The sequence below is a fragment of the Rhincodon typus genome, chromosome 15 (assembly GCF_021869965.1).
Source record: "Rhincodon typus isolate 14 chromosome 15, sRhiTyp1.1, whole genome shotgun sequence".
Lineage (NCBI taxonomy): Eukaryota > Metazoa > Chordata > Chondrichthyes > Orectolobiformes > Rhincodontidae > Rhincodon > Rhincodon typus.
In genome coordinates this window covers 3,922,409-3,947,450 of record NC_063346.1, presented here as the reverse complement: position 1 = coordinate 3,947,450, position 25,042 = coordinate 3,922,409, and the positions used below count along the sequence as shown (strand labels likewise).

Genomic DNA, 25,042 nt, shown 5'->3' with positions numbered 1-25,042 from the left:
GAATCTAGGTATGGTTAATCACATTTTTCTACTTAATCAGAATTGCAAGTAGTAAAAGAATGTTCTCATTACTCAAAAGGTCAAAGGTCTGTGAACTTGAAACTTCTTCGGTGTTACTTTGTCAAATGGTAAGATGCAAACAAGAATCTGAAATGTTTTTGTTTTATTTCCTTGATTACTGATAAATGGTTGATTTTTAAGTAAATATACATGTGATGTGAATTTACCTGAATTGCAGTCAGGTGCTTTTTTGTTAAATGAGCTCACGTGGCTGAAACAGATTCACTGGAACCACATCTGTGGCTAGTCATCAATTTCTATTGGATGTCACTAGCCTGGGAACACATGGGTCATGAATAAAATGACCTTCACATCTTTTGTAAAGGCTATTCACTGATAAAAGAATGATGATGTAGCCACAAGCAAAATTCCTCCAACGCTAACTTTAAACAAACAACAGCATTTAAGAACAATTTAGACCAACACTTGAAACACCAGTTCTGAGGAAGGGTCAACGGACCTGAAACTAACTGATTTTTTTCTCCACAGATGCTGTCAGACCTGCTGAGCTTTTCCAGCTACTTCTGTTTTTGGTCCTGATTTACAGCATCTGCAGTTCTTTCAGTTTTTAATGCATACAAGGCTCTGGGCCAAGTGTCAGGAAGTGGGATTAAAAAATATAGATGTTTGATAGTTGGCATGGGCACAGTGAGCTGAAGAGCCTCTTTCCATGCTGTAAGAGCTGTGAATCTATGACAGATCTGTACAATTCAGCAAGAACTTGTTGTTTGTTATCATTTGCCTAAATTTCAGTCAGATTCTAGCCACAAATGAACCAAATTCTAAAATATCTGAACACAGACACAAGCAAGTCATGGTATAAGTCATTCTGTCTGTTGTCAATGTCTTGTTCAGAGAAGGTAATATAGCCCAGATGGCCACATACACGATATAAACAAACAGAGAATGAGTGGAGATGTTGGGTTCCGTAAAAAAAAAACAAAATTAATTACAGAGTTGGTTTTAACAATCATTTATAATTGGATTTGTTATATGCTACATCTGGACAAAAATAACTCATCGCCAAAATAAAGTGGCCACTAATTTACAACACAGTGGTTCGTTCAACAAGGTTCAAGTGAATACCTATAACGTCCAGACATTACCAAGACCTGTTTCAAAAAAACACTACATCTTATAAATTTTCAAATGCCAATAGGAAGGAGCCTTGGGTTAGGTATTTTGATCAATCTGTACTGAGGTAGGGACACTATCACTGAGCCAAAAAAACCTTGGAGCCTTTGGTTATCTTGGGATATGATAGTGCAAAAGTAGCCAGAAACATACAGACTGACAGCATGGCTAAAGAGGTTCCCTTTAGAACAGTATTGTGTGGAATTGAAATTAAGCTGCATCTTTAATTCATACAGTCTATTTATTTCAGTCAGCTGTCAAAGCAACATGGTCAGCACAAGAGTCACTTTTTGCAAATGCCTCTGTAACCTTTGAAAATGGGCAGCACGGTGACACAGGGACCCAGTTTGATTCCAAGCCTCGGGCGACTGTTTGCACATTCTCTCAATGTCTGTGTGGGTTTCCTCCAGGTACTCCAGTTTATTCCCACAGTCCAAAGATGCGCAGGTCAGGTGGACTGGTCATGGTAAATTGCCCATAGTGTCCAGGCTAGGTGGGTTAGCCATTGGAAATGCTAGCTTACAGGGATACAGTAGTGATAGGTCTGGGTGGGATGCTCTTCAGAGGGGCGTTTGTAGACTCAATGGGCCACATAGCCTGTTTCCACACTGTAGGGGGTTCAATGATTCTAACTGTTTTATTAAAGCCAGGGATTTTTCAGGCAGGAAACCAAAGTATTTCTGATTTCAGATCTAGGGAAATCAGTCACTGAGTGGAAAGCTGGAGAATAAACATCTATTCCCATGAGGCCATTCCCCAAGTTGATAAATATGCACACAGCCACATTGTTATCATGCTATGATGTTATCAGTTGAAGTGTGGAACCATTATATACAGGGGTGAAGCCAGTAAAGTTGGAAAAACACTCAGTTTATTTCTGTAACACAATTATGCTCCCTATAAGAAGAATGCAGAGCTTTTGCAACCAGCCAACAAAAGGTGACATTTGCTTTGGTTCGGTTTTGGGCCCAGATTCCAGAAGCCAAAAAGCACTCAGTATCAACCAGCTCCCAAAATCCAAAGTTAATAAAGTTTACTGTGAGGAGCTGTAACAGAGTCACACAGGCTTAAGGAACTTTAGGCCTGGTCTTCAGCATATTCTGACCTCAACGCCAGAAGCAGGGTCTACTGTAGGTTTCCATAGATATTTGAGACAAGATTGCTTTATTTGTATCTCTTGGGGACGTGAGCCCACAAACTCCTCCGGAATTTAATTCCGCAACTTGCCACGGCAGGATTTCAACCCCTGCATTGGCCCACTACCGTAAGTACCAGGCTGACCCATGCCCTCGTGGCAATGAAGCTTAAGCTCCAGCAACACCATTAAACAAGTAATAGAACATTGTAAAATTGAAAACAATTCCATCTTTGAAGAACATAAAATCATCCATTTGCAAAGTTCAGTGCATTTGATCTAATACACAAAGAGAAGAATAAGAATGGTGGGGGGGGGGGATCTTGTAGAAACTTATAAAATTTTGAAGGGAATAGAGAAGACAGAACCAGAGAGGATGTTTCCACTGTTGGCCGAAATTAGAATAAAGCCTCAAAAATTAGGGGGAGCAGATGTAGGACTGAATTGAGGAGGAACTTCTTCACGCAAAGGGTTGTGAATCTGTGGAATTCCCTGCCCAGTGAAGTAGTTGAAGCTACCTCATTGAATGTTTTTAAAGTTAAGATAGATAATTTTTTGAACAGTAAAGGAATTAAGGGTTATGGTGAGATGGTAGGTAAGTGGAGCTGAGGCCACAAAAAAAAAATCAGCCATGATCTTGCTGAATGGCGGAGTGGGTTCGAAGGGCCATGGCCTACTCCGGCACCTGGTTCTTATGATCTTCTGGGAGATTAGGCAGGAGGTAGAGCAGTGGATACCAGTATTTCCTGATGTACTGTGGCTCTCTTTCTCTGCAAGATGTCAAAATTAGACAGGATGATATCAAGTCAAGAACCTTCAGAACATTTCCAGCTGTTATCTTTGTTTGTTATTTTAGCTATCATGCTATCTCTCTCAAATCAAAATCAGAAACTTAATCCAACGAAGCAAAAAACCCTTTGACCTTTCTGGAGATTACGTTTCAGAATTTCAGAAGTAACCCAATCTACCCAGGTTAACAAAACCAATCAGTGCAGCTGAGATCACATCATCAGAAGCTGGACCACATTACAAGCAGTAGTCACAAAGTCATTAATAGAAAGAACAGCTCCAAATCAACACTAGAGGCGATTAGCCTTGAACACTGTTCTTGCAAAATACAGCACCTGAGCTAGAAAGCAGCATGGCAACATTTTCTCCAATGCATCCCAATTCAAAACAGGGAAACTAATTGAACTAAACTTTTAACTATTCCACACCAATAAAAAAAAAGCAATACCATACTCACATTTCTGTTCCAGTTCCCTCATTTCTTCAGGTGGGATTTTCAGTTTGTCGATATGCTCTTGCAAGACACTGGCCCATTTCTGCAAAGAATCCATGACAGTCCAAGGCCTGGCCATGTCTGCCACAAAGACCGCCAATGTGTTCTTCAAGTTGTCCGCAGAAACCGCAAACTTAAGAAGGCCTTTGTGATACAGCTCACCATCTAGAATCCATACATTACATCGTGTGTGATCTGTGGAGAGACACGCAGTTAGGATTACTCATACAGATTAAAACACAGGAGACAGTCAGCCTGGAAAGCTCAGCCTTTAGAATACACAGACAAACAAAACGCATTGTTATTGCAAAAAAAAACTGAGCAACAGCACAGTAATACTTTGTAACATGTTAAATACATTTGTGAATTAGGTTATGGAACTAAATCACTGTTCCTTCACTGACACTGGGTCAAAATTCTGGAATTCTATTCCTAACAGCACTGCTAGTGTCCCTATATCACATGGGCTGCAATGCTTCAAGAAAGCAGCTCACCACAATCTCCACTAAGGCAATTTGGGATACACAATAAATGCTGATCTAGCCAGTGACACCCACACCCCAGGAATAAATAATGTTTTTACAAAACTTCAGTAGCTACCTGGCCATCATTACTATCCTCAGCTGTCATGGTAGGATTTGAGCTCATAGCTCAAGAATGAGACACCTCTGGACTGCTTGTTGAGTAAATGAACCACCACTGCACCATTCCCAACCAACACTCAACATTCATTTTACATACCTTTGTGATGATTAAGGAAGGGCAGTAGTAGTAGAAATATTTCCTTTATTGAAAAAGTCCAGCGGCACATTGGCAGAGTGGTTAGCACTGCTGCCTCACAGCACCAGAGACCCAGGCTCAATTCCAGCCTTGGGAGTGTGCACATTCTCCGTGCTTGCGTGTGTTTCCTCCCACAGCTCAAAGATGTGCAGGTCAGGTGGATTGGCCATGCTAAATTGCCCATAGTGTCTACGGTGGGAAATGCATGGATAGGGCAGTGGGTGCGTCTGGGTGGGATGCTCTTCGGAGGGTCAGTGTGGGCTTGATGGGTCAAAGGCCTGCTTCCACACTGTAGGGATTCTATGAACATTGACAATTAGAGCCAGGTCATTCAGGGGTGAGATCAGGAAGCTCAGCTTAATTCAAGAAATGTGAAAGTCTAGAACACTCTCGAGTTTTTGCAGGGGTGGAGGGCGGGGTAAACAAAGCAAAACAGAGCTTTAGCTTTTCATTAGGCAAGGCATCAGATGAATTTAAATTAAGATCAACTATGATTTAACCTAATAATGGAAGAGGCTAAGTATCAACCAAAATCTCCATGCATATTTTTAAACATTAATGAATAAATTAATAGTTACTCTTAATATTGGTAATTTATTGGCTTGAATTAAGTTTTTTTTAAACATATAAGATTAAGCTGAAATGTGGCTAGGGCAGTAAAATGCAGCTGAGATCAAAGATCCCAGCCATGCAACATATTAGAGGGATCATATGACTTACTCCCTATCATTGCACACATTTTTACTGCTGGTTCCCAACCTTGTTAGACTATCACTGGCTTGTTGCAGGAGTACTGTGGGATTAATTCCTGAAGATACTGAGAAAAGTGGCATCTTTAGAGGAAAACAGTGGGTAGCAAGGGTGGCAGCATACGTGCCTCAGAAAAGGCTTTCCTATTGGGTATATTTCTCTATATTCACAGGGAGAGTTAACAGCAATGCTAATTATATCCTCAGTTGAAATACAGCTCAGTTTTCTGAAGGGCAAGTATATAACCAGGACGTCAGCTGCTCAAATTACACCCATTGACTTGAATACAATAACCTAAGGGGAAGGAGGGAGCATTACACTGAGGGAGGTGAAACATGTTGTGTATGGGAGTTACCAAAGTCTAATGCTTGAATTCTCTTGTTAATGATCAGAGTTGCTGACATTAGCAAATTCAAAAACTTTAAAAGCACTGGAGTACAGCATCTCAAAATGAATTCGCACCCTTCCATGCACTTTTTTTTAAAAAAAGCAAAATGCAGATTTCAATCTTAGTCAGCAATGTAAAAAAAATGGTCTGCGCTGGATCAACACCATAAAATCACATACAATGGCATAAATAGGTTCTATTCCAATCTGGAGTGTTTACAAGTTGACACATGCTTGGTTACAATGCCGAAGAGACCAAGGTGGCCACTCCCCACTTCAGTCTGGGCAAAGAGTATCAATTTGCTATTCTAATTTAAAAGAACATCACGATTGTGTCAAGTAACCATTTTACAGCAATGGAAATGACTCTCAGCATGAACTATTGATGAACATACTCACTCAACATTAAATCCACATGCAGCCATCAAATACTGTTCAAGACAGATCTAATCTCGAATCTGGGATGTTCATGATGCATTGGTTCACTACTAAGTGGCATATTGTAAGTCTCTGAGACAACAAGGTGCAGGGCTGGGTGAACACAGCAGGCCAAGCAGCATCATAGGAGCAGAGAGGCTGACGTTTCGGGCCTAGACCCTTCATCAGCTGCTTGGCCTGCTGTGTTCACCCAGCCCTGCACCTTGTTGTCTCGGATTCTCCAGCATCTGCAGTTCCTACTATCTCTATTGTAAGTCTCTGATGTTTTGATTTTTACTGCTCCACCATGAGCAGCACAGTCTTTAACAGCTGAAGTCTGAGCTCTAGAATTCCCTCCCTAAACCTCTCTTCTCCTCCTTCCCCCATCTCCCCCACTGGGGAGGCAATGGCCTAGTGGTATTATCACTGGATTGTTAACCAAGAGATCCAGACAACATTCTGGGGACCTGGGTTCAAATGCCGCCATGGCAGATGGTGGAATTTGAATTCAATAAGATATCCGGAATTAAGAATCTAATCATAGATTCACAGAACCCCACAGCATGGAAACAGGCCCTTTGGCCCAACAAGTCCACACTGACCCTCCAAAGAGCATCCCTCCCAGAACTGTTTCCCTATCCTATCCTTGTAACCCTGCATTTCCCGTGGCTAATGCACCTAACCTACACATCCCTGGACACTATGGGCAATTTAGCATGGCCAATCAACCTAACCTGCACATCTTTGGACAATGGGAGGAAACCGGAGCACCTCAGCGGAAACCCATGCAGACACGGGGAGAATGTGAAAACTCCACAGTCAGTCACCTGAGGTTGGAATCAAACCTGGGTCCCTGATGCTGCGAGGCAGCAGTGCTAACCACTGAGCTGCCCAATCCAACGAAAATACCGCTTGACACAATGGAGGGCAGTGGAGGGGGGAATTATCATTAATCTGTAAAGCCTCACTTTATTCCCTATGTCTGTTTTGTCGCTCACCAAAAAAGCAAATAATCCTACCATTTAGCAACCCAAAGCTAACTGCTATTGAAATGAATTGCAGAGTTGTTACAGTTTGGAAACAGGCTATTCAGCAGAAGTGGGCGCAAGGCAAAAACGAACATTTAAAAATCTATCAGCTACTTTCAAAAGGTAAGTTTGAAAAACACAAGTAGATTGTGCTCTCCAAAAATAACACCTGAGCTCTTACAATAAGCTTCAAGTGATAAAGCTCTTCCATCATTCGAGTATGGAGTCACCTATTGTAGTTTGTGCATAAGTTGCAAAAGGGATTCTCTCCTGTTGTAGTTGGTTGGCTTGCTGAGCTGGTTCATTGTTTCGCAGACGTTTCATTACCCTGCTGGATATCATCATCAGTGCAGCCTCCGATGAAGTGCCAGAGATAGTAGGAACTGCAGATGCTGGAGAATCTGAGATAACAAGGTGTACAGCTGGATGAACACAGCAGGCCAAGCAGCATCATAGGAGCAGGAAGGCTGACGTTTCGGGCCTAGACCCCTGCCGTTGTGTTTTCCCGCCTGTTATTTAAACTCTGGAGTCCGTTGAACTGGTTCACCTCATTTCCGGTTTTCCTTCGCAGTGGAGTGTATATGAGGTCAAGCTCTATGTGATTGTTGATGGCTTTCTTCGTGGAGTACCATGCTTCTAGGAATTCCTGTGCTTTGCTTGTCCCAGTTGAATTGGTGGTAATGAAATGTCTGCGAAACAACGAACCAGCTCAGCAAGCCAACCAACTACAACATCCACAATCCGAGCTACAAATCTACTCCAAAACCTCAGGGATTCTCTCCTATCAACAATTCTGGAAATAAACACAAACACTTGGAGATTTATGAATTACATTAAGCCTTTTAATGTTGCCACATACTGCAGCCTGTTTGAGAGTTAATAGCCAGACATGAAGGAATGCCTGAGCTTCCTATTATCCACCAACTCACTGACATGATTTCTATCCTACTGCATTCCATTACACAAGTGTGGGAAGGGTAATTCGCTATGTTGTAGTGGCTGGTTTGGAATAGATACAGACTTGACACTGGAGACATGGAATTCAACACAGACAAAAAATTCATATACACTGAAATCATAAACTTATAAAATAGAGAAACAGATTTCTTCCCCCTCTCCTACTCCAATCAAAGAAGCCATCAGCATAGCTTGCCTTCACTACCCTTTCACAAGCCAATTCCAAGAGCAATTTGGAATGCTGGCCATTCCAGGAACACATCACACCGTCAAAAATTTTTTTGACTCAATATTATTTGTAGGCTTAGCTTTTACCAGTTTGCATTCTCTGGTCTATGGTCATGACCCAACTTAAAATTATGCTTCCTTGACCCTCAGATTTCCAACTTTCAAAATCTGTCCAGTGATCCTTCTCTGTACCTCTAAGGGCTGATGTATTCTTGATGCCTCTCTAATTAGAGTTGAACGCTAAACATTTAAAATGAGCATTTTCTAAAATATAAATTAAAATAACAGTGCCTGCAGATGGTGGAAAGTTAAGCAGATCTTAATCCTTGAAAGCAGAATAGATAAAACTAGTACATTATGTAGCACTTGAATCTAGACACACCAAAAGATACAGCTCCTGAAATAAACTACCTGATGCAAGCTGGAATGACAGCATGTACATTACACTGGCACTTTTCAGCTGTCAAGTAGGTGGTTTATTTTGAATGGGGAAGGGTTGTTGTCAGTCCTAGTTCTGACACCTTACTGCATTTTCATAATTTCATACTAATGAAGATGCATGTTTACATGTCGGCCCAGATTGTAATGGCTCCAATAAACAGCATGCAAAACACTTGCTGCTGCCACCTCCAGCTCTACAACTTCTCTAATTCCGGCATCTTGCACTTTCACAACTTCCTTTGCCTGTGATTGGTAGCTGTGGCTTAAACTTTTCAGAACCTCCGTTCTAGAATTTGTAGAACTTTCCACTTGGGCCGGCACAGTGGCTCAGTGTTAGCACTAACGCCTTACAATGCCAGGGACCAAATTTGATTCCAGCCTTGGGTGACTGACTGAGTGGATTTTGCACATTTCTGCCAGGTTCCCTCCCACAGTCCAAAGATGTGCAGGTTAGGGTGGATTGGCCATGCTAAATTGCCTGTAGTGTCCAGGCTAGGTGTTATGGTAAATGCAAGGTAATAAGGCGAGGGTGGGATGCTCTTCGGAGGGTCGGTGCAGAATTGATGAGCTTAATGGCCTCTTTCTGCACTGTAGGGATCCTATGGTTCATCTCTCCTCCGCTCAAGTCACTCCTAAAGCCTACGTTTGACCAAATCTTGGTTCATTGATGGTAATTGCCACACTGAACACAATAATGGTCTGTGAAGTGCTCTGGGTTGTTTGACTGTTTAAGTTCAAATTGATGTCCAGGTTCTATCTACAGTTTCTATCAAAATCCTGGGACAACCATTGACCAAAAACAAACAAATTAGCCACACAAATAATTTAGCTACAAGAACATATCAGAGACCAAGAATCCTGAACTAAGTAACTCACTTCTTGAATCCCCAGAGCATGTCCGCCATCTACAAGGCACAAATCAAGAGTGTGATGGAATACTGCCCACTTCCCTGGATGAGTGCAGCTCCAACAACATTCCAGGAGCTCAACACCATCCAGGACAAAGCAACCAGCTTAATTGGCACCACATCCACAAGCATCCACTCCCGCCAACAGTATGTACTGCTACTACTATCCACAAAATGCACTGCAAAAATTCACCAAGGCTCCCTCAAAGTGCTTTCCAAACCTACTGCTACAAGGACAAGGACAACAAATACACAGGAACATCACTACCTGCAAGTTTCTCTCCAAGCCACTCACAATTGAGACTTGGAAACATACCACCATTCCTTCACTATCATAGGGTCACATTCCCAGAACTGCTTATGAGCATATTGGTTTACCTACACAAAAACGGACCATAGTGGTTTCAGGTGGCAGCTCACCACCACATTCTCAAGGGTAATTAAGAATAGGCAATAAATGCTGGCCTAGCCAGCAAAGTTCACATTCCCTGAAGGAATAAAGGAAAAGTTTATACATTAGCAGTTACGTGATAAGAATGACTCAAGACGAAAAAGTGCCAAAGCAAGACGACATGGTTCCAGTAAATAGAAGAGGACACCAAAAATGTTAAAAGCAGATCAGAGTGCAGGTGTGATCTCCACTGGCACCATGCATTAATAGCTCCTGACAATCATATATTTGAACATGATTTGAGGAGTTAGCAGGCTGAATGACAAATTCAAAATTTGCCTCAGACCCAATAAAAAAGGTCATCGTCAAGGATGTTGCAACATTATTTTCAGAGGAAAGAATGCAATTCCCAAAGTACCACAGATTCCTAAATCCCATATAATGAGCAGATAGAGCCACTGAAAAATGAGTTGGAAGGAAAAATGGTGGAGAAATTTAACTTTTTTCAGACTGGAAGGACTGGAGGCATCATGATAGTTAAAGGCAAACTTTGCCCAAAATATTAAAGTAAACTGGGATGGAATGGTAGATAATAGTAAGTTTAGGACTGATGTCAGAATTAATTCTTCACAGAATACCTGAATTGCTAACTAAACTTTCAGATAGAATGTAACAGAAAAACCCTGGAATTTACTAAAATTTATTTGTTACACAAGGAAAGATATCCACATATGGATAAATTATGATTGCCCTCTCAATTTTTAAAATATCTTTTGACATAAAAAAACACAGAACTTTACTGAGCCATTAGGAACCAGCAACTCTAGTCCTCAGTTACTAATTTGAGCTTCTTTTGAAGGCAACTGGCCCTTCATCAGATGAACATATTCATCCAATTTTGTTTTCTGCAGCCTGGAATCCTCCTGCAAACACGCTGGAGTCAGGTTGCCCTGTACCACATGTTCCATTCTGTGCTGGATTGAGTCAGTACAAATGCCTGGCTACTGTTGATTTCTGCAAGCCCCAAAGTGCAAAGTATGTCAAACAGTCATTCAGCACCCAGCCAACACTGTGCAGCTGACACCAACAACTAAGTCAGTTGAACCAGAACAGCCCATCACCATAAGCTGCAAGTTGACTGCATGGTATAAGCCCATTACTGTCATGAGGGATCATTACACCTCTCATCGCAACCACATAATTGTATGAAGAAATTAAGACATGCCAATCCACAAAGATACAGAACTATACCAGGAGATAGCTTAATCCCCCACTTTATAAGACTCCTAAATAGCATTTAAGTAATGAATAAACTCAACACGATAACAATTAACCTATGGGTGCACTGTAGTGTGTAGTGCTTCAATTTTATTGTGTTAATTAAGCAGACTTGCAAATTTGCACTTGTACCCGAAAATATCTTTAATTGTGCATTTTTTTCATTTTAATGATTGTAAATAACATAGTTAGAAACTATTACTTTTTTTAATTGTATTCTCATCACAATTCAACACCTGCTACTGAGACAACTTTTCAGTAAACCAATTATCTATCCAGATACGCAAGTTTTGCGACCAGAGGCGGCAGGTGAATGTTGGGCTGAGACACTTTTCGCGACTACATTTGGCATTACAAAAGAGAATTAAAATAGGCTACTCTCTTCTTTCCAGAATCTCAGCACTAGTAGATTGATAGTGCCACACAGCAGAAATTTTATTCTTCAATTTGGTTTCCCCTCATGATGGACAGGATTAAACTCTACAGATGAGGTCCGAAGATATAAACACTAAAATGAAATGACTCAAAGTATGTGCATTTCCAGCATGTGCTGTGTGCGTCAAAAGTGAGCATGTAGGCAGTGTCTTTAAGATGCAACGATGAAGGACTAATGTAATGCTGACAGACATACATGAATTATTGCTCAACTAAAATCTATTTTTCATTAGATGAACTTCAAGAGCAACATTTGTTCAGAAGGCTGTTCTGGGGAGCACAAGAAAGAATTTGCTACCCATAAATGAAAACCAAAAGAACCAAGGATGCTGTAAATCAGAAACAAAACCAGAAGTTCCTCGAAAAGCTCAGCAGGTCTGGCAGCATTTGTGAAGAAAAGAAATCAGAGTTAACGTTTTGAGTCCGGTGACCCTTCCTCACCATACCCGAAACGTTAACTCTGATTTTTTCTTCACAGATGCTGCCAGATCTGCTGAGCTTTGATATCCATAGGTTTAACAGAGTTAAGTTTAAACCATTTACAGAACAGACTATTTCCTAAGATTGCGTGGTTGCACGATGTGGGTAAGAAAACCTAATTTTTCTTTTGTTCAAATCTAAACTTGTCCATAGTTTGTAGCTGACATTTAACTGAAAGCTACAGGTCAAACGTCCAGATGCTATACTTCAAAAAGGGTAAGATTTTACATGCCTGATCTGGTGAATAAAGATCACACATCACTATTGACATACAGGCAGAAAGTTCTCAATTTCCAGGACAACACTTGACTCAACAGTGATATCAAAAAAAATTCCAATTAATCAATTCATTGCTGCATACCAACAAGTCTCAACAAGTTGTCAAAGTGCATCGGTGGGAAGGATATTATAAAGTCAAATAATCAATAAATACAGTCTCTTTCACACATGTACATGATAATATTATACAGTAGTTAACTTTGCACATATAGAACATACACCTAAAAGGAGAGAGACAATGACCAAGTACCGAGGATCCAATTTAAATGAGGGCTGTATAAAAGCACCGTTTCAACTCAATATTATTGCAGTTCCTCAAACCTACAAAGCTTTACTTTGCTAAGTGTAAAAGTCCACCATATTATTGGAGCACTTTCCCAAACACCTGGACATTAAGAAAATGTGTGTTTTAAAGTATTTGGATCACGCAAGGTCAAAGGCAACAGAAGTGCCGAAAAGGGAGAGTGCATAGGTAATCATTGTGTTTAAGAAACAGCTTCAGCCAGAATGGCAGATAGAATGGTGAGTATCCAGATAGACAATTCAATGGGCTTCCTGTATCAAAACCCACCTAGTAAACATTCACTGAATATTGAAGGAGACAAGAATATAAAAAATGTGAGCATGTGTAGGCAATTCCGTAAGATCATGGCTGACCTGCCTCAACTCATGTTGTGTCGGCTCCTAATATCCTTCAGAACCTCAATATTTCAAAAATCTACCTACCTCCTCTTTACACACTTGTGTCCTTGCCCTACAACACTCCGGGGTAGAGAATTTCAGATATTTCCCACATTCTGGGAAAAGATATTCTTTTGCATCTCAGTTTTAAAATGTTAACTCAGATGTAGCTATATTCCCTAGTTCAAGATTCCCTCACTAGTGAAAACATCTTCTCAACATCTAAAGCAGAAATTGCTAGAGAAAGTCAGCAGGTCTGGCAGCATTTGTGGACAGTGAATCACAGTTAATGATTTGAGTCCAGTGACCCTTCTTCTGAAGGCTCACCACTAGTTGAGATATACTTGAAGTTCTATAAACTACAGGGCAAGAGCTGAAAGGTGGGGTTTGGTCGTATGAGCCACATTTCAACTCCACATTTCTACAAACAGGTCTTAGTCCAAGTTTTGGATGACCTGAAATTTACAATGGGTATAGAATGAGAGTGGAATGATGGAAAAGTCAAGTCTGCAGCTAATGACAGCACGAATGAGGGTTTCAGAAGCAAATGGTCTAAGGCAGGGTAACGTCGGGTAACATTGAGAAGTGGAAATAAGTAATGCTCATAAGGAATAGGTGGTCAGAACTCATCTCAAGATTAAACATGATAAAAGGATTATGAAAGGCCTGGTTCAGTCACAGACTGCTAGGTGAAGGAAAAGAGTCTGTTGTAAGGGGGCAACTTTGGTCTTCCCGATAAGTAGTTGGAGAAAATTTCTGCTCATCTAGTATTGGATATCAGACGAGAAATCAGACAATTTAGCCAGTGGAGAGGTTGATAAAGGTAGTGGTGACTTGCAACTGTGTGTTGTCATCCCATACACAAAACCTGACGTATTTTTGGATGCTGTCGCCAAAGGGTAGCATGCAGCAAGAAAAAGGATGATATAGAAACAGGATGCTTAAAGGACACCAGACTAAATGTTCAACAGCTTAAAAGCAACCCTCAATGTACAAACGCTGTCTAAAACATTTTTTTTTTAAGGCAACAGCAATCAGGGGAATTGTAACAAAGCCAAACTTCAGTGTCTGGTCAGATCAAACTCTCTCTCACTCTTGCAGCTGAAACTCCAAATTAATTCTTTAATATTAGTAATGTACTCAAAAAAATTGCATCTATTTGACAACTACATTAGTAAACCATTGCAAAGTACTTCACAGGAACAATTATCAAGCCTATATTGACATAAACACACAAGGACAAATCCAAACACGAAGCCAAAGGTTTTAGGAGAGAGGTTTTACAGAGTGTCTTCCTGGAAAAGAGGAAGAGGGGCAGAAAAATTTGAGTTGGGAATGGAGGGGGAGAATTCCAGTCCTTTGAGTCTCAGCAACTAAAGGCTCGGCTGCCAATGATAACGTGAAGAAAGCCAGAGACATACAAGGTGTTGCACTCTAGGAGATCAAATGTTAAGGAAAAGTATACAGTTAATGGCAGGACCGTGAACAGCATTGAGGTACAAAGGGATCTTGTGGTTCAAGTCCATAGCTCTGTGAAAGTGGCCGTGCAGGTTGATACGGTGGTAAGGAAGGTGTATGGCAGGCTTGCTTTTATTGGTCGGGGAATTGAGTACAAGAGTCAGGATATCGTGTTGCAGCTTTCTAAGACTTAGGTTAGGCCATATTTAGAGTACTGTGTTCAATTCTGGTCGCCACATTATAGGAAGGATGCGGGAGCTTTGGAGAGGGTGCAGAAGAGATTTACGAGAATGCTGCCTGGATTAGAGGGTATGAGCTATAAAGGAGAGGCTAGAAAAAAAATCAGGTTGTTTTCTCTGGGTGGGGAGAGAGAGGCTGAGGGGAGACTTGAAAGAAGTCTATAAAATTGAGATGAATAGATAGGGTTGACAGTCAGAATCTTTTCCCCAGAGTTAAAATGTCTAATACTAGGGGGTGTGCACTTAAGCTAAGGGAGGCAAAGCTCAAAGGAGATGTGAGAGGCAAGTTTTTTTTTAAATACAGAGAGTGGTCGGAGACTGGAACATGCTGCCAGGGGGTGGCGGTCGAGGCAGCTACAACAGGGGCATTTAAGGGACTTTTAGATAAGCACATGAACACACAAGGAATGGAGGGATATGAACCAAGGGCATGCAGAAGGGACCAGTTTAATTCGGTATCATGCTTGGCATAACACTGTGGGCCGAAGGGCCTGTTCCTGTTCTGTACTGTTCCATGTTCTATAAGAGGCTAAAACTGAAGGGAGCAAGGGACAGTTGGGAGGCAAAAGGTCTACAAGAGGTTAAAAGAGACAAGGAAAAGGTCAAAAAGTCATAGAGGGATTTGAAAATAACAATTAGACTTTTTAAAATCAAACTAGTGCCATACTGGGAACCCAAAGAGGTCAGGATCAATATGTCTGTGTGCTGGGCAAGTGGAAGTTGGTTGAGTTAGGGTGGGTTACCATTAATGATAAATAACCAAAAATTACAATTATTCATTAATGTACTGACAAAATAAATGCAAAAACACTAACTTGAAACCATAATCCTGCATTCAGGTTAAAAATCATAAAAATCAGAGTCTTTCACCTCACATTTCAAAAACTGAAGCTCAGGCAGTAGACAGAGCAGGCAGTCGTCATTTGAGCGATGGGAAGGTGATGGTCTAGTGGTATTATTGCCAGACTGTTAATCCAGAGACCCAGTTCGAATCCCACCGTGGCAGATGGTGGAATTTGAATTCAATAAATATCTGGAATTAACAGTCTAATGATGACCATGAATTCATTGTCGATTGTTGGAAAAACTGGTTCACTAATGTCCTTTAGGGAAGGAAACTGCCATCCTTACCTGGCCTACATGTGACAATATGGTTGACTCAACTGCCCTCTGGGCAATCAGGGATGGGCAACAAATGCTACCTAGCCAGCGACACCCTCATCCCGTGAATGAATTTAAAAAGTCTGCTCCAAGTCCTGGAAAGAACAATCCACCTCCTCCCTCCTCTCAGCCAGTAAATTCATCCTTATCAAGTATTTATTCAATTTCACTTTCATGAATCTGCATCTACATCTTCCAGATACAGCATTCCAGCTTGTAACTTGCCACATGGAAAACTTTTCTCATGTTGCTTCTAGTGTTTTTACTAATCACCTTAAATCATATTGTCTGGTTACTAACCCTCTCACTGGAAACAACTGTACCATACTTACTGCTTCAAAACTCAAAAGATTTGTATCATCCCTCCCAAATCTCCACTCTATGGAAAACAACTCAAGCTTCTAGAAATAACAGTATGGAACTGGAGGAACACAGCAGGCCAGGCAGCAGAGGAGCAGGAAAGTTGACGTTTCGGATTGGGACCTTTCTTCACAAATTGGGAGGGGGGGAGCTCAGAAATAAAGAGACACAGGAGGGGTGGGGCTGGGGAAGGTAGGTGAGATTGTGATAGTGACTGCAGATAGGGATTGGTCAGTGAGGTGGGAGGAGCGGATAGGTGGGAGAGAAGATGGACAGGTTGTGTCAGATCAAGGAGGCGGGTATGAGAGGGAGGGTTGGTCATGGGATTAGGCCGGGTTGGGGAGATTATCTTCCAGTCGCAAACCATTTCAACTCCCCCTCCCACTCCCACTCTTGGGTGACATGTCCATTCTAGGCCTCTTCCAGTGTCACAATGATGCCACCTGCAAACTGGCGGAGCAGCACCTCATTTCGCCTTGGGAGTCTACAGCCCAATGGCCTAAAATGTGGATTTTACCAGTTTCAAAATCTCCCCACTCCTGGCCTCATCCCATGACCAACCCTGCCTCCCATCTGCACCTCCTTGACCTAACACAACCTATCCAACTTCTCTCCCACCTCACTCTACCTGCACGCACCTATCATAATCCCACCTACCTTCTCCATCCCCATCCTTCCTCCATCTATTTATTTCTGAGCTCCATCCCCTTTCCCATCTCTGAAGAAGGGTTCCGACACAAAATGTCAACTTTCCTGCTCCTCTGATGCTACCTGGCCTGCTGTGTTCTTCCAGCTCCACACTGTTATCTGACTCCAGCATCAGCAGTTCTTACTATCTCAAACTTCTGCAGTCTTTGCACACAGCCCAGTCGCATTTGATCAATCTCCAATGTGCACTCTAAGCCCTGAAATTCTTGTGAAAATGCAAGGTCCAGAACTGGACACAAGGCTCCAGCAGAGGCTGAGGGTAGATTTCTTTGTCAACATTCACCCAGTTTTCTTGATTTGTATTCCACGCCTAAAGTGAATACCTTTAAGCAGCCTTTCAACTCATCCTGTCACCTTCAAAGAATTGTGCATGTACACTCCCCGGAAACAAATTAAGTACAGGCTGTAGACACTGTTTGGAATGCACCAGGAAATGAGATCACTGTATACTGCATCCAAGTAAATAGTACAATTTTGAAGGCAATACAGGAAAAGAGATACCTAACAGTGGAATTATCTAAGTCTTTAAAGTAGGCAAGATAAGCTGAATATGGTTATTAAACTGTTAAATTAATACCATGAAGTAGAAGTGACACTTCCATCACAAAATAAGACCCCAAGGCATTTTAGAGGTATAAAAGAAATAGATGGGCACCCCGTGAAAAGAAGAGGATGATGGGTCCATTAATTTTGCCAGAGATATTTTAAGGAAGAGTATAGAGTGCGAGACAGGATGAAAAGGCAGATGCGGCAGATGATAGACAGCATGGTTTTGTGCAGGGAAGGTCATGTCTTACCAACTTGATAGAATTCTTTGAGGAAGTGACAACGTTGATGGATGAGGGAAGGGTTGTAGATGTCATATACATGGACTTCAGTAAGGCGTTTGATAAGGTTCCCCATGGTAGGCTGATGGAGAAAGTGAAGTCACATAGGGTCCAGGGTGTACTAGCTGGATGGATAGAGAACTGGCTGGGCAACAGCAGACAGAGAGTTGTAGTGGAAGGGAGTTTCTCAAAATGGAGAACTGTGACCAGTGGTGTTCCACAGGGATCCGTGTTGGGACCACTGTTGTTTGTGATATACATAAATGATCTGGAGGAAGGTATAGATGGTCTGATTAGCAAGTTTGCAGATAATATGAAGATTGGTGGAGTGGCAGATAGTGAAGGGGACTGTCGGAGAATGCAGCAGAATATAGATTGGAGAGTTGGGCGGAGAACTGGCAGATGGAGTTCAATCCAGGCAAATGTGAGGTGATGCATTTTGGAAGATCCAATTCAAGAGCGAAGTGTACGGTAAATGGAAAAGCCCTGGGGAAAATTGATGCACAGAGAGATCTGCGTGTTCAGGTTCATTGTACCCTGAGGGTGGCAATGCAGGTGGATAGAGTGGTCAAGAAGGCATACGGCATGCTTTCATTCATCGGACGGGATATTGAGTACAACAGTTGGCAGGTCATGTTACAGTTGTGTAGGACTTTGGTTCGACCACATTTGGAATACTGCATACAGTTCTGGTGGCCACATTACCAAAAGAATGTGGATGCTTTGGAGAGGGTGCAGAGGAGGTTCACCAGGATGTTGCCTAGTGTGGAGGGCGCTAGCTATGAAGAAAGGTTGAGTAGATTAGGATTATTTACATTAGTAAGACGGAGGTTGAGGGGGGACCTGATTGAGGTCTACAAAATCATGAGAGGTATAGACAGGGTGGATAGCAAGGAGCTTTGTCCCCCAGAGTGGGGGACTCAATTACTACTAGGGGTCACGATTTCAAGGTGAGAGGGGAAAAGTTTAAGGGAGATATGCGTGGAAAGTTCTTTACGCAGAGGGTGGCGGGTGCCCGGTGCCCAGAACGCATTGCCAGCGGAGGTGGTAGAAGCGGGCACGATAGCACCATTTAAGATGTATCTAGACAGATACATGAATGGGCAGGGACCAGAGGGATACAGATCCTTGGAAAACAGGCGACAGGTTTAGATAGAGGATCTGGATCAGCGCAGGCTTGGAGGGCCGAAGGGACTGTTCCTGTGCTGTAATTTTCTTTGTTCTTTGAGTTTAAGTAGGGATAGCGTTTGCTGGAACGTATTGGCCCAAGGGATTTATACTGCTGCAAGAGGTTACAAATTGGCAGGGCTTAGGCCTTGACGTGATCTAAACAAAAGAGAATCTTACATGAGGGAGTGGAGAGATCAGGAGCCAATGTCAATGAGGACTCATGTTGCATGGTATGCAAGTAGGACAGGACACAGGACCAGAGTTTCGGATGAGCTCAACTTTAGAGAGCACACCGGGTGAGAAGTCCTCAATGAATCTGCAGGTGACTGAGGAATGCTTGAAGTTTTCAGCAGAAGCCTTGAAACAGGAACTTAATTACACAATGTTGTGTAAATCAATATAGGCTGCCTTTATAGTGGAGAGGATATAGAGTCAGAAGCTCTGTTTCATTGGCCAGAACTAACCACTCAATCTTTCATGTCCACCTCAACTATGCAAAGACGCAGCAAATACCTCAATCTTACCCAAAATCAGATCATCCTTTAAAGCAGCATTTCATCAGTAATGCACAATCAAACTAAATTATATCCTGACGTCCTGCACTTGTGTACAGGACCTGATCTATTCTATAAATAAACCATTTTGACTATATTCTAGCCTGGTCCTTACTGTGGGTGCCTATATGTCAATCCAAACTCAATTATGTCCCACTTTATCTCCTGGCTCTTTAGCAGGTATATCATTTTTAGGAGTCATGAATGAATTAAAACGTACTGAAATAAAATACTGCAAAGAACTTTAGATAGCGCTGGGAAAAAAATCTTTGAAGTAGTATTCAATTCCACAATGACTCTACCATCTCCCATAACCAGGTTCACGGGATATATTGATGAACAAATGAATGAAAAGTGAAGGGCCTGGAACAGCTTTCCATCAGCATTACTTTGAGGCAACGTCCACAACGATATCATATAATTTATGAAAGTATGTTGCATATTAGTTTGAATGACTTCTCTGCCACCCTGAGGGACTGATTCTTACTGCTGTCCAATTCCACAATCAGCATGTTTCCAGGTCACATGACTTGACAGCAGTATCATGATGTAACGGAGTTAGACAGGATCTCACCAACAAACACAAACTTGCCATCACTGGAGCCAAACGTGGACAACTTTCCAGTAACGACCAAGAATATTCTCAATCCACAGATAGAGACCACTCGAACCATTAAAATCAACTCAGTGGGAATCAAACCTTCCATCTTTTATGGGCTTGTGTAAGAATGCATGGTGAGTGACTCAGAGATCCTGGACATTTATTACGGAAAACAATTCACCATCCAAGGCTCTGTCTCAAAATTTATTATTATTAATCTTGGCAATAACAAGCAATCTCATTTTTCACAACAAGTGGTGGCACTGAAAAAAATATGCCCACGTTTGGTACAGGGGAAAAGTCAAAACAGAATTAAGTTTGGAACAGTAAAAAAAATTGGAAAATAACAAAGCTCTCATGACAATGAGTACATATCATTCCAGGTTTCACATTGGTTTGTACCCATTTCAGACAAATTCCAAACTTTACCACCTTCAAAAAAGCATCAATTTACACGCACCACTTTCATTGCCACTCCAAAACAAAAATCTATGTGTCACAATTAAAAAACAAAAATTTAATCAGCTGGTTGATCACTGGCTCTGTTATAGTCTAATCACTGATGTTCTAGCTGTACCTCCAAAACATACAAACTTTAAGGATAACCATTATTTGCAAGCTACTCCAGGTGGCTTAGCAAGTATATTTCAACAGTTTACATGTCAGGAAAGCCTGGGTTCACTCAGAATCCCTACAGTGTGGCAGTAGGCCATTTGGCTCATCAAGCCCACTAACCCTCTGAAAAGCATCCTACTCAGACTCACCCCCCTATCCTATCCCTGTAACCCTGCATTTCCCATGGCTAATCTACCTAACCTGCACACCCCTAAACCTATGGGCAATATAGCACAGCTAAGCCACCTAGCCTGCACACCTTTGGACTGTTGGAGGAAATCGGAGCACCTGGAGGAATCCCACACAGACACAGGGAGAATGTACAAACGCCACACAAACAGTCACCAGAGGATGGAACTGAACTTGGGTCCCTGCCGCTGTGAAGCTGCAGTGCTAACCAGTGAGCCATCCTCAGGTCCTCCTACAGGTCAGTTTGGTTTAGCCACTTGTAGGACCATATTTGTTGAGCCACAGCGGGTTGGTGGGCAGGACATAGGAGAGAGGTGGAGTAAGGTATGAAAACCATTTCAATTACAGTTTTCCCAATAGTGATTTACAATAAAAACACAACACCTTTCAACCATCAGATCAACCCATAATTTCAGCATTTACACACTCACTTCACTGAACCAAAATAAAAAAGTTAAATCACAAGAATAAAATTAACATGTGGTAGAATGACATCACACAGCAGATCAAATTCTGCTGTAATGTGTTTCTAACCCAACCCCTCACCTATCACAGCAGCACTTGACACACAGACACACATACAATCATCATGCTGTTTTTACAGATGACTCACTGACCATCTCTGTCTTCGTCATGTATATTTAGGTACAAGTACTCCAATCCCCTCCCTTTCTTGTAGTGCTCTGCACCCTGGAGTTTCGCCATGAGTGTTGTCTTGCCTGAGCCATCTTCACCTAGAGAGAATTGGCATTCATTAGCAGACACTGACAAAGTCAATAGTTACATTACAGAAGCAACAAACAAACTGCAGGAACAGCAAAAAAATCCAGCAGGCTGATACAAACAGCCCTGCCCAATACATAAGGCACAAAGTTTCAAAAAAGTTATAGTGATCCTGCTTCTCCCTCCCTTGAAGTTGCCAGATCTGAGTTTTTACAGCATTTGTTTCTAATTACAGAAGGCAATGATTACATATTTCAAAAAATTTCCACTTTAATTACATATACAGTGCAAAAATTATGCCTTTAAAGAAAAGCTACTGTTTTAAGGGACAGTAACACATCTTGTAACATCATTTGTTCTTAACTGCAAGCATTTGCAGTTATCATTTACAGAAATGGAGGCAACTGATTTGCATTGTGACAGGGCAAAATATCTTCAGACCCATAAAGCAGAAGCTTTAATATTTGGCACATTACAATTATTTTACATTATTCCATTTGTCACACACTTACCTAATACAAGGATGTTTTTCCCAGTGGGTAATTTGGATCGAGAACGGGTAGACACTTCACTCAGGATCGACGTCCTGCAGACACAAAAGAGACATCAACAGAAAGTAGATTTTTTATAATTCAACCTGGTCAATGATCATAGAGGATCATAGAATCCCTACAGTGTGGAAATCGACCCTTTAGCCCAACAAGTCCACACCAACCTTCAGAGCATACCACCCAGACCCATTCCCCTATAACCCACCTAATCCACACATCCCTGAATACAATGGGCAATTTAGCATGGAAAATCCACCTAGCCTGCACATCTTTGGGCTGTGGGAGGAAACCCATGCAGACATGGGGAGAACGTGCAAGCTCCACACAGTCATCCAAGGAATCAAACCTGGGCAATTGGCGCTGTGAGGAAGCAGTGCTAACCACTGAGCCACCGACATATAATGACACAAATCTGGAGCAGGTGGGGCTGAACCTGGGCCTCCTTCGCCAGAGGTTGGGATATTGCCGCTGCACCACAAGAACCTTTTTGGAAATGGCCGGGGGCAGGGGAAGAAGGCAAAAGGGGATAGATCATTTAATTCAAGTCACCAGCATCCCCAGTTTTATTGACTCTTCTCCTGGGCCCTACACTCTATTACTTTCTCTGCTTCTTTACCTGCTTTAAGAATGCCCCCGAAAATCTGCCTCTTTGACCAAGCTTTTGGGACATCTGTGATAACATCAATGAACATGGCTCAGAGTTAGGTTTTGTTTTCTGATGTCCCTGCAGAGGGTTTTCCTTCAGTGGGTGGGGAAGGGAGGGTAAGGGGAGGGGAAAGACAGACAGAGTTCAAAGCATTGTATAAATAAAGGTGGCTGTTATTAGAAACTAAAACAGAGACTTCTTTGGGGGGTGGGGTGGGGTGGGGGGGGCGGATACAGAAATTAAAAACAAAACCCGCCCGCCCACGGCCTGTGTCTCCAGGGGAATAGACCGAGAGGAAAAGGGAGGGAGAAGGGCCCGCCCGCCCGGGTGATGGGGAGGATGCCCACCACCCCAACCCGGCGCCTTCCTAGAGAGAAGAAGGATACAGACAGAGTATCCGTCCTACTCTCACTCCACACCTACCAGAGGTTGTGGCCCTCATCCTCTTCGGCCGCCTCTTGCCCCTCAGCCGCTCCGCCCAGAACCTTCCTCTCCCCCACAGGCGCCATCTTGGCCACTGAGCCCCGGATCAATGACGTCACCCGCCCGGCGCCGGCAGGTCCCCGCCCCTTGGGTGTGGAGGAGACCCCGGCTCTCGCCTGTTCACTTACACCGTCGGAGAAAAACAAGGCTGCGCATGGAATCGCAGCTCAATTTTAATTCATTTCCGGAAGCCTAACATGTCGGTTAATATTTGTTTTGTTTTTCTGTCAATATTCCAGGCAGCTGTTGAGGTCGGCCACAGGGGTGGTGGAACGTCACGTGGTTCTCCGATGAGGTCATGGACAGCAGCTTTCTCGCTGCTCCCGACAATTTGTTTGAAATGATTTATTGTTTAACGAGTCGCATTGTGTACCCTGGGCGTCTGTGGCAGCTATTATTTTTGTCTGGGCAGCGGCTGAGGCACCCAAACCACTTATGAGGGTATCCGTGACGTCATGTTGAATGACGCTATTCGCAAAGGACGGTGCGTGTACGTCATCCCGATGTGACGTGATACGGATGACGTGACAGGGTCTGGAATAGAAACATAGAAGGTAGGAGCAGGAGGCCATTCAGCCCTTCGAGCCTGCTCCATCATTCCCCACGATCATGGCTGATCCTCCAACTCAAGAGCCTAATCCTGCTTTCTCCCTGTAATCCTTGATCCCATTCGCCCCAAGTGCTGTATCTAGTCGCCTCTTGAATACATTCAATGTTTCGGCATCAACTGCTTCCTGTGGTAATGAATTCCACAGGCTCACCACTCTTTGGGTGAAGAAATGTCTCCTCATCTCCGTCCTGTGTATCACTTAAGAGGGCAGTGGAGGCGGGAAATCTTTACGAATCTTAAAAAAGTGTCACATGTTTCAAGGTTACAGGTAATGTGCAGGGAAATGGGACCAGTGTAGATATTAGTGTTTTTTGGCAGTACAGACTTGATGGGCTGTAGGACCTCTTCTGCACTGTGTGATTTTATGACATTCCCTGTACCCCGGCATACCATTTCTGTCAAAATAATCACCAAATGATCTCTTGAGTGCTCAGGATCTTTTGTTCCTTCAATGGGATCTTTGGTTCTATTTAGAATCCACTCTGAACTCAGCTTGTTCCCAGCACCAGCTGTGTCAACTGTGGGTCTACCTTGCAACATGGAAGGGTTACAGTACAGAAAGAGGTCTTTCAGCTCATCCTGCCTACACTGGCTCATTAAAGGGCACTGTTACCCAATGACAATCTCCTGTTTATTTTCCCAAACTCTTGCACACTATTTCTGTCTAAATAACCATCCAGTGCCTGTGTTGAATACCTCAGTTGAACCTGCCTCCATCACATTTCCAGGCAGTGCATTCCACACCCTAATTACTTGCTGTGTGAAAAACTATTTCCTCACTTCAGCCTTGCTTCTTCTATAAATAATTTAAAATCTATTCCGTCTTGTCCTTGTTCCTTTTACAAGCGGGAACACATTCTCCCTAAATAGTCTATCCATCCAGCTTACGATTTTCAAAGCATCTATCAGATCAGCCTTCATTTCTCCAAGGAGAACAGTCCCAATTTCTTCAAGCTATATCTTAACTAAAGACCAAAGTCTAGACCAAACCACCCTGGTTCAGGAAGGCGACTCACGATCACCTCCAGGGCAGTTGGACTAGGCAATAAATGTTGCCCTTGTCAGCACTGTCCACACCTCAAGAAATGCAACCATA

General features: G+C 42.5%; 1 protein-coding gene across 1 annotated transcript; it reads right to left on the bottom strand.

Annotated features, from left to right (window-relative positions):
- Window positions 1-390: 390 nt before the first annotated feature.
- On the bottom strand, window positions 391-23,506 carry LOC109920779 (cytoplasmic dynein 1 light intermediate chain 2-like). The gene is made up of 5 exons (XM_020520847.2): window positions 23,277-23,506; window positions 22,169-22,242; window positions 21,551-21,667; window positions 3,576-3,806; window positions 391-443 (listed from the first exon to the last, which is right to left on the bottom strand). The coding sequence occupies exons 1-5, from the start codon at window positions 23,360-23,362 to the stop codon at window positions 391-393; spliced, it is 561 nt and encodes a 186-aa protein (XP_020376436.2). The 5' UTR covers window positions 23,363-23,506.
- Between the last annotated feature and the right edge of the window lie 1,536 nt (window positions 23,507-25,042).

Bases quoted from the DNA above. Each gene is read 5' to 3' on its own strand.
- LOC109920779 (XM_020520847.2), bottom strand. From the start codon at position 23,362: ATGGCGCCTGTGGGGGAGAGGAAGGTTCTGGGCGGAGCGGCTGAGGGG. The intron at 21,668-22,168 runs GTAAGTGTGTGA...AATTCTCTCTAG, and splicing joins GAAAAACATCCTTGTATTAG to GTGAAGATGGCTCAGGCAAG. The intron at 444-3,575 runs GTGAGTATGGTA...GTTTGTTTAAAG, and splicing joins GAGGGAACTGGAACAGAAAT to TTAGCGTTGGAGGAATTTTG.